The sequence below is a fragment of the Podarcis muralis genome, chromosome 8 (assembly GCF_964188315.1).
Source record: "Podarcis muralis chromosome 8, rPodMur119.hap1.1, whole genome shotgun sequence".
Lineage (NCBI taxonomy): Eukaryota > Metazoa > Chordata > Lepidosauria > Squamata > Lacertidae > Podarcis > Podarcis muralis.
The window spans coordinates 64,472,836-64,485,752 of record NC_135662.1 but is presented as its reverse complement, the minus strand read 5'-3'; the positions used below and the strand labels follow the sequence as shown (position 1 = coordinate 64,485,752).

The 12,917-nt window shown below is 45.8% G+C and overlaps 1 protein-coding gene across 2 annotated transcripts in view; it reads right to left on the bottom strand.

The window, feature by feature from the left end:
- Positions 1 to 1,565: 1,565 nt before the first annotated feature.
- Positions 1,566 to 12,917, bottom strand: part of LYRM4 (LYR motif containing 4) — a 56,652-nt gene continuing 45,300 nt past the window's right edge. For both annotated transcript variants that reach the window (XM_077933308.1, XM_028737813.2), the window contains one exon: positions 1,566 to 1,902. Coding sequence is in view for 1 of the 2 variants with exons in the window: in XM_028737813.2 (XP_028593646.1) it covers positions 1,840 to 1,902 (63 nt within the window). In the remaining variant the exon portion in view is untranslated. The remainder of the gene's footprint in view (positions 1,903 to 12,917) is intronic.

Genomic DNA, 12,917 nt, shown 5'->3' with positions numbered 1-12,917 from the left:
TAGCCTAATTTTGGTGCCTGACATTTCAGCAGAGATTCGGACTCGATAAGGAGGCTGATAGGATCAGCAATATGTTCGAAGCAACTCCTTCCCTTCTCCCATCCCCTCGCCACTACCTTTGTACAGTGCTTATCAATTGATGAACAAACTGGAACATTTCTTGTTGCTGTAAACAGGGGGCTGGGGGCGGGGAATCTCTTCCTTATATGTCTATAAAGAAACCAAATTTCTGGCGTCAACTAGTATGATGATCCAAGAGCTTGGGGAAGGAGGGGGAAGCATTGATTAAAAACAATGCACTTGAATGCTTCACTGAAGAATAAGGGCTGAATGCGGTGCTACAGTCAAACTTGCTTCTAGTGGTTGTTTCATAATCTTGTGCAGCTTCTAGATCCCCAGCTGAAGTGAGAGCGCTACTTATAATGCATAACACACATAATATATTTTCACAAGGTCCAATGGTGTCCGATATATATATATTTAAGACTATGGTCACGGAGTTCACAAGGTGACAACCAAATGGTTATTCTCACCATGCTTGTAACCTTCTCAGAAGCACTGGCTTAACTATTGGGAGGCATACTGTTAAGGCTAGATGTACCTTTAGGTTCGATTTTTTTAAAACACTAGGTAATATGTGGGCTGTATCCCATTGGCCAGGCCTCTGCCTCATCACTGTTTTCATGCTGGTGTCACTATTTTCTTTTGGCACTGTACATGTTCAGTTTTGTATGAGAATGCCACACAGCTGCCGTGGCAGGGATTGTGTGCATAGGACCCACCTGTCAATTAATCTGGCATCACCCTGATGTCGAGAGAAGTGTTTTCTTTTATGTGTGTGGTTTGCAATCAAACAGAACAAAGGCGTAGGAATTTGCAAGTATCAGTGATCAGCTGACTAGTGGTGCCTACAAACTACACTTTTGGCAGGTAGCTGTATGTTTACCTGCCCAATTGTTGACCTGGTGCAGCTTGGGAGGGGGAGCCTTGTGGGCCAAACTGCCCTTGCCACTGCTGTGATATGGCACACCAAGTGAATACCTGTATATTTGTAGCCTCTGGAAAACACAGCACTCCATTGCTCAGGTGCCGGAAAGCAATCCTTTTAAGTTGTAAATTTCATAGCTCGTCAGATAACATGTTTTAAGTAGATTAAGCCCCCATGAAATTTTGAAATGCTTAAGCAGTGTTCAACAAAACTATGGTTCCCTATACTTAGGGAAATTCGGTTTGTCCTGGAGTGGAAGCTAAAGTTCAAACTGCCTGCAGTGCATGAACTTAGTAAAAATTGATCTAGGACTGCAGTCTTAGAACAGGAGTAGGGAACCTTTGGCATTCTAGATGTTGCTGAAGGACAGCTGCCCTCAGCTCTGGCAAGCATGGCCAATGGCCTGAGATTTGGGGAGTTGTAGTTCAGCAACACGAGGAGGGTCTCAAGTTCCTACACCTGGTTTTGAGAGTGTCACAAATTCTACACTGAATTCCCCAAGTTGCAATAAATATTCATTTACCAGTTTCTGAGCTAGGTGAAAGACATTAACTTGAGTAGCAGAAGCAAGCAAACCTCAGTTTATGGAATTTTATTGGCAAGAAAACTTGATATAAGCAAATAGTGACACTCAGACATGGCAACACATTGTTATCATCTTACTGGCATATTGAAAGCACACTATGAAAAATTCTGAACAGCTTATGTTAAGACTTAGTGAACAAGGTGGAGAAACAAGACAGCTCAAATATACATAGAGAATACAATATGTTCAAGTAAAAATCTGTGCGTGTTCCAGAATACTGAGGCTAATCCGCCACTGCTACAGGCAAAGATGAGTTCATCCACTATCAGACGTTCTGTGGGCATTCGATAATTAACTTCTCCGTTGAATAAAGTTGACCAATGGTGACCTAAAAATAAAATAAAACAAGCGTTGTAACTTTTCCCACACAGTTTTTCTTACAAGAAGGGAATGATGGAAGCACAAAGTATAAGCACAAGATGATCATCTGTGTTGTGTTTAGTCTAAAACAGCCTAGCAAAAGCACAAATCATACTTAATGTTTACTGATGTGGAAGCTGCTTCCCTGTTGTGTTTTGGCATCACAACTCGGTAAAATAGGTTAGGCAGAAAAAGGGAGACTTCCTTGTATATATACTTCATCGTTGAGGGGCTTTTCTAGTAACAACACTCGTCACTATCACACCAGCTCAGCAGCAGCAGAGCAATTAATGTTGTGCATGTTTTACACATTAAGATGCAAACAGAGCCCCTGTTCACATGTTCAAAAGAATACAGGAGAGTTTAAACCGAAGATGGGGTGCTGTGCCTTCTGGCTCGTCTTCTCCATCCCCAACCATCCTGCATTGAGCAGAAATGTAGGAATGACGTGAATTTAGTGCATCCTGCCTTGTGCTTAGAACCCTGAAAATGCAAGGATTCTGCTAAACTTGTAAGCTCCCTTCATACCTTCCTGCTCATAGCTTAGCTCCCATGCTCAGGTCACACAGGTCAACGCTTCCCCTCCAGTTCAAAGCCCTTGCGCAAAATTTCGAATATCTAAATATGGCTGCAGAACTCCCCCCCCCCCCCCAAATAACACATTCAGGCAATCTTTGGTGTTAAAACACAAGGGGTGGGGTGGGCACGGTGCTAGCTTCGCCCCTTTGTCACATATCTATTACTTGCTTGGAATTCGGGGATGAACTTGTTAGGGGAGCCACCTGTACTGCTGGAGGTTCCGTGTGCTTTTGAACCCTGGAAAACTTGGGTTCTAAGAAATGCAGGGAGCCTTCATCTACAGGAGTCTCTTTCCTCCTTCAGGAGTTTAATCCTCCAACTTGCTGAGGTCAATGAGGATGGGGAGGGACAAGGACACAGAGTTGGCTCGCTCATCCCCACTGCTCATCCCTCCCTTGATGTCTCAGCGCTGAAGAAGAATGCCTGAAGAAGGCTACTAACAAATCAACCAAGAGCTAGTTTTCAAAGTCTAGTGGCTTTTATGAGGCATCTTTTCAACGGGGATGTCTCCTTGGGAATCCTATTTTTGCAGAGTGACTGACCTGGCCCAAGATGAACAATAGAACGATTGGGTTTTGGACTGGGCTATTCATCACGAGGGAAGAGTTACGGCCCATTGTTAAGGCAAGACTGGTTTTCTCTGCAAGGAAGCATTCTGCTCCTTTAGTCCCCAGAAATGTCAACAGCAGCCTATGAATTACACCAGCAGGCAAAAAAATAATGTTTGTTGCTAACATGCCTATACAGAAGTCATTTAGCTTCATAACGAGAAATTGATTGTCAAATCCTAGATACTTGTATTTAAATTGAATGCAGCATCTGTCAAACAATACCATAATAGCTAGTAATTATTTCTGCAGCGAAATTATTACACTCCACTAATGCACTGTATTTTTTAAAATAAATGTGACAAAGATTTGGATCTTTAAAAACACAGTAATTATTCAGAATGAGAGATCAAGGCCTGCAGCTCAGTGCTGATTCTTAAAGAAAAAGCACCTCCACTTGAATTATATTGTGAGTTCTTTAGCATCTATTTGTGCTTCTGCTGCATCCTTATCAAAGTCTCTCTTTTTTAGTCTCATGGCAGCAAGTGCCTCATACCATTTCAAATACAGCCATACCTTGGTTCTGAAACACCTTGCGAGCCTAACGTTTCGGCTCCCGAATGCCGCAAACCCAGAAGAGACTGTTCCGGTTTGTGAACGTTCTTTGGAACCCAAACATCTGACATGGCTTCCGATTGGCTGCAGGAGCTTCCTGCAGCCAATTGGAAGCTCCACCTTGTTTTCTGAACGTTTTGGAAGTGGAACAGACTTCCAGAACGGATTCCGTTTGACTTCTGAGGTACGACTGTACTGTTTAGCTGCATTGTTTAATTGTTCTCTTCACAAGGAGAATCAAAACTTCTCCTGTGCTGCATTTTCCCGCGGTTCCTTGCCACTTTCTCAATGACTTTAGTGCAGTGCTATTACTTAAAACAACTGCTATAGTTGTTCTTCTGACTGCAGTCGTCTGTATTGCTGAGAGGAGCAGTGGGACGAGGGTATTGAGACCTGAGGCCAGGGTACAAATCCCACCCCCCGCCATAAAGCTCATTGGGTGACCTTGGGCCGGCCAGTGTCTCTCAACCCAACCTACATCAGAATTGTGGGGGATTAATTGGGGAGGGAGAGAGCCATGTAGATCACCTGGAACTCCTTGGAGAAAAAAGTGGGATATAAATGCAAAAATAAACTTCACAAATCTCAAGCTATCTTAAAAAGGGGGGGGGGGTCAGAATTCTGAGTGCATATTTATCGTGAAGTGGCTGGATACTGAGAAGTGGTGGGAGGCACCAGCTGAACACCCAATGGAAAAAGGCTCAGAGCCCAGGGTTTGGTGGTGGGATGACAATGAGTGGTCAGAGGGAGAAGACTGGGAGGGGGAGAGGTCAGAAGTCAAAGCGGTAACAGGGTTTAGCGAGCAGGAAGAGTCTGTGGCAGAGAGCAGTCCAGAACCAGAGGCAGAAGAGGAGGCTGGAGAGGAGGTGGGCTAAGAGGCAGAGATGAGTCAGGCTGGTGAAGAAGCCAAGGGGTCTCCTCCTCCTCCTGCTGTGACCAGCTCCTCCCAACACAAAGAGGGTGGAGCAAAGAGAGGCAAGACAAAGGAGCCTCAGGTTCCTGTGGAAGGAGCCGGGGAAGGAGGAGTTTTAGAGCAGTGTTTCCCAACCTTTTTTGGGCAAAGGCACACTTGTTTCATGAAAAAAATCTCGAGGCACACCACCATGCCAGATGGGGAAAAGTCACTTTTTACTTATGTAAAAAAAAATAAAAAAATAGTAACAGCATAGAAGGTAATGGTTATCTCTTTGATGTCTGATGGGAGGGCATTCCACAGGGCGGGCGCCACTACCGAGAAGGCCCTCTGCCTGGTTCCCTGTAACCTCACTTTTCACAGTGAGGGAATTGCCAGAAGGCCCTTGGCACTGGATCTCAGTGTCTGGGCTGAACGATGGTGGCGGAGACGCTACTTCAGGTATACTGAACCGAAACCGCTTAGGGCTTTAAAGGTCAGCACCAACACTTTGAATTGTGCTCGGAAAGGTACTGGGAGCCAATGTAGGTCTTTCAAGACTGTCGTTACGTGGTCTCGGCGGCAGGTAGCAGCGCTCACAGCTTACGGACTGCACCGTGTAACAGGTGTCTGGCCCAGCAGCCTAAGGCGGACAAGCCACTGAAACAGGCATTCAGAATCCATTCATTTCATAAAACCTGCAGGGCTCAATCTCTGTGTTTGTGTATGTGTGTGTTTCTGTTTTGCCCAAGGGTCTGGGGGTGGGAGAGAGCTCTTTAGCATGATGCTTTTAAAACAATTAAATTATCAACAAACAAACCTGATGATACGAATAGCAACGTCAGGTGCTACGGGGGGGGGGGGGGGAGAAGGGGGCCTACTCAGAAGTAAATACTGCGTCCAGGCGCAATTAGCGCTGATTTAAGGTGCACCAAGACTGCCTAAAAACCTCACCAAAGATATGCAACAAAGCGCTTCGTTGCAGAGGGGAGAGTTTGTGCACCGTGGAGGCTGGAGGGCTTCTATTCTACATGCGGGGGTTGGGGGGGCGAGGAAAATGTGCTCCGTGGTGGGGCGGGGAAGGCAAAGTTGCAAAAGCGCCCTGCTCCTTCTTCCGCGGAGGGAAACGCTCCTGCGGAGGCGAGAGGCAGCGAGGAGGCGACGAGGTGAGGCTTTTGTGAGGTAGGGAGAGGAAAGACGGGGGAGGGAACCCAAGGAGGATTTGCACGAGAGGGAATGAAGGGGAAACGCGCCTCCCACGTGGAGCACTTTTCCCCGGGAAATGCACGGGGTGGGGTCGTGGCTGATCCGTGCTGCGCGCTCGCGTCGTGCGGCCCAAAGTGCTGCAGGATCGCCAATGCAAGACCCCCTTTTAAAACCTCCCCCTCCCCCAGCTCTGGAAAAAAAGGGGGAAGGGGATGCCGTCGGCGTCGGGGTGCGGAGGCTGCCCGTGCCCGGCCAGGCGCCGGTGGCGGTGTCAGCGCTGCTGCAGTGGCTGCTCCTCCTGCGAGCAGTGAGTGGAGCGCAGCCGCAGCGGCGGCGGGGGGCGCGCGCACTAGGGCGCAAGGCTGGCGGTGGCGGCGGGGAGCCCGGCGGAGGAAGGAACTTGTCCCTTCCCTCTGGACTCGCGCCCCCCGCAGATGTTGCGCCCGGTGCGACTGCCACCCCTGGCACCCCCCACGCTACGCCACTACTCCCACGGCACACTAGGCAACGTCCGGCGGCACACTAATGTGCCGCGGAACACCGGTTGGGAAACACTGTTTTAGAGAGTGGTGGGGACCTTCATTCCTCGCAACTGCCTCATTGGGGCAAGACCTGCTGGGATGAGTTGCTGTGTTCACTAGGCGTGGCCTCCTGAGCTGACCTTGCTTCCTTGAATAAAGAGTTAACTTCACTGACACCATGTGATTTATTACTGACCTGCTCCTGACATTATTCCTCTAAGTAGACTATGCCACTTTAGACTGCAGATAGTGCGGTATGAGAAAATGCTATCTTCCATGTACTTGACTTGTGAGGTTTCTTTTTTAAAAAGAGAGAAAACAGGCACACCACAGGTGATTATTCTAGCCACATCCTCTCTTAGGAGAGAGGGCTAGGGGAAGGATATGAAAGCCTGGTGGGCCAGAGGCTCTCCGCCACTGTTTCAAAGCACAAATAAAGCAAAACCAGCAGGGAACTTTCCCCACTGAGCAGCAGCAAAACACACAACTGCAGCCTGTTGTGCAGTGCATTACATTACCACATTCTGTGCATGTGGGAAGACCCTCACGCACAGAAGCGGAGCAAAAAGTAAGGCTCTCATAAACTGAGCTGACTGCTCACGAAAACACGGGCAAACACCTGAATCTGCTTCTCATCTAATATTTGCAGAGCATGATCTTTTGAACATAGCAATTAAGGCCAGCTGCATGTACATCTGCACTGGCAAGCCTCTAGAGGACCCAGAAAAAGTGGGGGCATTCACTACCTGTGCTTGTTAACCATTTTCTTTGTTTATGCTGGGGTTTTTGTGCGGCTAGCCAAAAACAGGAATGCTGGATTGCCCAACGTAGGCAAGGGAACACTACATTCTCTCCCAAGTGTACTGCCAGAATGGAGAGCCAATAGATCAGATGTTCAGGTAACTGTTGAATTTGTAAGAATAATAAACCAAATAAAACCCAGCTCAGCTGATCAGCTGTGTATTCAGCCAGGGAAGGGTATGACCAAATGTAATCATTCCTTTTGCTGACAGCTGTGGAGAGAGGATTTTCATCCAATGTCAGCCCAGCACCTTTTACCATTTACTTTACTACTAAGATTTCCAATGTAAACGTAGCAGAAAGCACTCTCAGTTCTCTCAATGGCATAAGTGATCATGCACATGGTGCGCCCAATTCATTTATTCAGCCTCATTCTGTTATTCAGAATAGTTTGTAATTTGTTGTCTTAAGATCTATGCAAGGTGCATACAAAAACACATTTCCCCCCAATGGGATGATGACTATGGAACTGTACATTCACACGCAATTCTTTTAGTAAATAAAAATGGTGAATAATAGTAAGCGAGCAAGTTTTGCACAAAAGATGGCTTTACACAGTTAACAGAATCAGATGGTAAAAGAGTTTTATACAGATGGACTGTAGAATTAGGAGCTATAGGTGGTGGATGGATGAATGATACCCAATATCCAAACAGGACAGAGTGTGTGGCCGGGGGGGGGGGGGAGGGGGAGGGAAGTCCTCCCTGCAAACAGAAAGCTAGCGTGTCAGATCTGCTTTCTCCATTGTCTGCTAGTTTTTGTCTCCTTGCATACAAACTGTGCCTGTATTTTAAGGTCTTTGGAGGGCACCTTTCCCACAGTTCAAGCAACGTCTGAAGTGTGACTGGCAGGGTCATTTGAGTGGCTTTGCTTGAGCTCTGGTACTCCCTTCCTAGGAGGGCCTATTTAGCCCCACTCTCTGATGGTCTTCTGGCAACAGATGGAGACCTTTTTATTTAGACAATTACATGGAACTGAACTCTTTTTGGTTTTGTTTTTTAACTTGTTTGCCCTATATACTGATTTGGATTTGTGTTGCATTCAATGCAGTTACCTGCCTTGAGCATGGAGACATGGAAAGGCAGGATATAAATTTAAACAATAAATATACAGTACAAGCATAGGGGAGCAATTTGCCCATTGCAACCTAACAGAACACGGTCCAGGAAAAGCTTTTACCACTGGATTCTGATGAGAGTTTAAATCGGCCCTAAGTGGCCTGCTTCCTTTAAAAGAGAAGAGTGATGGATTGCAGTTCCAGTTTTGGCAGGTCTCTTGTCTTTGTGTTCACAGCACTTTACTAATGGGGGGCGGGAATCCCCGCAGGCCTTTTGGACCCCAACTCTTGTAGGTGTTGTTGGCAAGGAGAATGGCAAATGCTAATTTCTGCTTGCCTAGCAAGAGGATGTTTTTTTGTATTTTTACAAGGGTTCCAACTTTACTTTTCCTGGCAGGACGTCTCTTCCGTCTCAGCGTTTCCATAGAAACAAATGGAAAAACCAAAAATGGGGGGAAAGTCTTCAAGATCATAGCCGCTGGAGAGCTGACTGCTGCTTCTCTAGGATCAGAGTGCTTAATGTATTTAGTTGCCCGAGTCCATCCCTCCTATATTTTTCGGTGTCAATTTTATGAACTCCCCTCCTCCATGCCGATTGAAATGAAAACACGATGAAAAGTTGTTCCAACATTTAACACTGGCAGAAGCTGGGACTTGGCAGATCCAAGCACAGCAACTGCTGAATTTCTGGTTTACTGATTTTGGCCTAATTAGAGCGAGCCAAACTTGATGCCTTTATCCTCCCTAAACTCCCTCTCCAGAATTCCTCTATCATCCTAATACCCCTCTCCAAAATCCTGCAAATTTTGTTATTTGCAAAATGAGGCTGTCGCTTCTAACTAATAACCCAAAACATTTATGCAGGCTTATGCAAACATGATTTGTGAGCATAATGGGATGCATAGCTAATTTTATTCCAAGAGAAGGGAGGTCCAAAATAATTCTGAAGTATAATCTGGACCATCTGATTGAATGAGCAGTTGTAAAAACAACAACAACCCCAGTTTCAGATTTGTTTTTATAAAATGTCCACGGGCATATAATGATACAGAAATGAGTTTGTTGCAGGTTTGTGCTTTGATTGCTATAGAGAACCAGGCAGTGCATGGTGGACCCTGAGCTTTGTTTGGATTGATGCCGTTTTAAAAAGTACAGAACTTCTCTTTGGCAACCATTCAAAGTCAGTCAATGGCTTTGTTTCTGTGCTACTCTTTTATTGGTTTTCACTCCCTTTGTCGCATTTCCTTGCAAGTTAATTGATGGCTTCTCTAGGGCCAGTTTTTGAATATTTGGGGTGTTTCTGGTTTCTCAATTACAATGTTAACAGCCATGGCGAAACGGAATCAGAGAGGAGGTGGCTCAAGGAACCAGCTGAGGTCCCTGATAAGGCTTGTCAAACTCCTGGATGGAATGTTTCAACCACTAATTCAATCAAGTGCCTTCAGGGTCTGAAGGTGGCGGTGTGGAACCAATCTGCAGTTGTGTAATGTTAGAAATATGGGCCTACAATTGTTGATACAGATCATTTATTCCTGTAGTGCTGTTTTGTGGCCCTTTGACCCAAATTAAGATATTCTACTGCCTGAAGTGGAGCCCAAATGCTCCCCCTGCCCTATCACTAGGGCTCACTCTGCAGCATTCAAACACTAAATTTCTGGCTTCATCTATTTGATCTCTCACTCCCAGCATGCTGAAACAGATCACCCTACCCTGTTGCCTCATAGAGTTGGCTCTGAAATATTTAGGCTGATTCACATATATATTGCTTATCAGTTGATGACTGCAACCTGGTTAAACATAGAATCATAGAATTCTGGAGTTGGAAGGGTCCCTGAGGATCATCTAGTTGAACCCTCTGCAATGCAGGAATATGCAGCTCTCCCATACTGGGATCGAACCTGCAATCTTGGCGTTATCAGCACCACGCTCCAACCAACTGAACTATCCAGTGCAGCACCACAGAGAGGAATAACGCAACAAAACAGTGCCACCTGTTACTACCTCAAACAAAACATTTGGCTCACACGTTCAGCCAACCCCTCATCAATTTCTATGCTATATTGCTGCATGGTTATCTGCAGAGATGTGCACAGTTACACTTCTTACCCACAGCATTTCTGTTTAACCTCAAATGGCAGCCATGTAAAAGCTATTCAGAAACCAGAAACCACCTGCATTCTCATCAGCTTATGACACCAGTCTTAAAATAAGCTAATGCTGTGTTTCATTGCAGTTCTTTTGCCACACAACTGTCTCTTCAATTTTTCAAATGACCTAATTTTACTTATGTTCTGATGTAGAAAAGACATTATGTTTTGGCAAGCTGGAATTAATTTTTTTTATGTTATTAAGGTAATTTGCACTCAAGGAAAGTCTTCCTAAGCCACACAAATAGTGTCTCCTCTAAGGAAAAATTGACTAGGAGGAAGCATGAAAGTAGGTGCTCTAAGTGGAAGTGATGGAGGTACGAACAGTTCCTGCCCATCAAAACGTAAAACCCCCCAGGGTGGAACAATTGCGTCCAAAATGGGCAGCGTGCATTGCAATTGCAAATTTGCTTTCACCCTTGTCACACCTTAAGTGCCCCAGTCTAGTTTAAGGGTCATTTTCAGGCAAAGACTTTGCTTCCAAATGGTTATTTTACGGGTTTACACCCAATGAGACCACAGAAAGTGAACAATAAATGCAAAAATAAAATAAAATAAAATTTAATTGTAAAGTGGGAAACCTAGCATATTTCAAGGTAGAACGAAATGTTTAGTTTGAAAGAAGCTTCTGTTTAATACTCAACGCTCGGCGTTGGAGAGCTTGTTTCAGCTCAAAATGCATAGGATTTTCTGCTTTTATGAATACTTTCCAAACTGTGCACCTATTCTCATTTTCTTCTGGTTCTGATGGAATGGGCGCTACCCTGTCACTGTGCTGCTGCTAGCAGTGGAGTAAGCAACCCACATGGCTCAAACCACCTTGAAACAAATCAGATGCTCAAAACGGACATTGGAAGTCTCCAGTTTGCAGGGAGAAACTGCCCACCACCCACCTGCCAGATGCACACACCAAATGCTTACAAGCAGCTGGCCTCCCCGGCGCTTCAATCCAAGCTGCTAAGTTTGCTATCAAATGCCTCTTCGAGGGAGAGGAAAACATGCTGTTGCTCTCAGAGTCTGTTTGCTCAATGGTGTTGCAAAGAGCAGTCAAAGGCTTGGGAGCATTGACCTCGAGAGCCCATGAACATCAGGTTCTTTTTCTGTACAGTCAGTCTTTGTCCTCCTCTCGCATTGCCAATTGCAGAGCAGGTTGCAGCTGAGGTTTCAGGGGGGCTCTCCACTTGTCCTTGGCAACTCAACTGACCCCAACAAACAGAACTGACAAATACAGCCGCTTCAGAATTTATTCTGCATTTCACGCCACGCCAGAGGTAAAAGGCTGGGTCATCCATTATCTAAAGTTGCACACGTTGTGGTCAAAATCATAAAGTAAGTGAGAAAGACTTGTGGAAACCATAGTTTCAATTTTTTGGTAATTAAATACAGATAGTTATTTGTCCTTATGGACGCAAAGGCGAAGCTAATCAACATGATAGAAAGATGTGTTGAAGCAAGAGATGACAAACCTGCCCATTGGCCATTCTGGCGGGGGATGATGGGAGATGGAGTCAAACAACATCTCAAGGGCCACAGCATCCCCATCCCTTTTCTAATGACTTAGGAACAAGTTTCTCTAATCTCATGGTTTCGAATGACATTTCATGAGTGTTGCAAAGCTTATCCCATGGTTGATCTGCCAATGGACCTGGCGATTTAAGAAAAGCAAGAATTGCAACTCCACCCCGCCAAAAACCCTCCACAACAAACTCCAATGAAGAGTTAGCAAATGACTTGCACATCACCTTCAGCAGAAGGAAGAGCAGGTTCTACTTGGATGTGAGTTGGTACCTCAGGTCCCAGGATTACTGGGTTGAAATTATCCTGCCCTTCTTGCCATCACTGAACTGGATGAAGACTCATGCCTGTTACAGTGAGACTTGGAGACTGCCAGAAAGCTGTGAGAAGTTTTACTAATTTCTGAGTGTCTCTGAGAAGGCTTTTCTTGTGGGCTTTTCTTGACCCTGTCCTCACTATGTTAGAAAATTCACTTGCCAGTGGCAAGCGAATGAGTGCTTTTGAGGACCGTTGGGTTTGAGCCATCGTGACTCTCAACAACGCCTTCTGGGGAGGTGGCAGCTGCAGGATCTGAATGCAATTGCAAGAAAATGATCCCTCTGCTCACTGGCACAGCATTTCCCACCAACTAGGTTCCAAGAAAATCTGTCCACTCCCCCCCCATCCCAGGTCAAATCTGAGAATCTCAAGTTTTAGCTGTTTAAAGGCAGGGAGAGTCAGCGTCAAAACCCAGCAAGAGGCCCAGCGGGTGGACACTGGCTTCTTTCCAAAGGTCAAGCTGTAGGGATCACTGCTCTGGGAGGATCTGCACAGATGGCAGTAAGCGGCGACAGCAACTCTGCCTGTTGTCCCCTTAGGAAACGAAGGACGACTACTAACATGGAACAACAACAGCTCCACATGATGACATAAAAAAGATCCCAAAGACAGTGAAAGTAAACAGGAACGTAATTCAGTGTAATAGCTGCCGTCTGCCTTTACCTCACCCCCCCCCCCCAATGAGGTCAAACTGTTGAGTAACTGGCTTCATATATGCTCACGTCATCAGATATCTGTATTTTTTGGGCGGGGGGGGGGGCGCGGCTAAGGAAGCTCTTCAGTC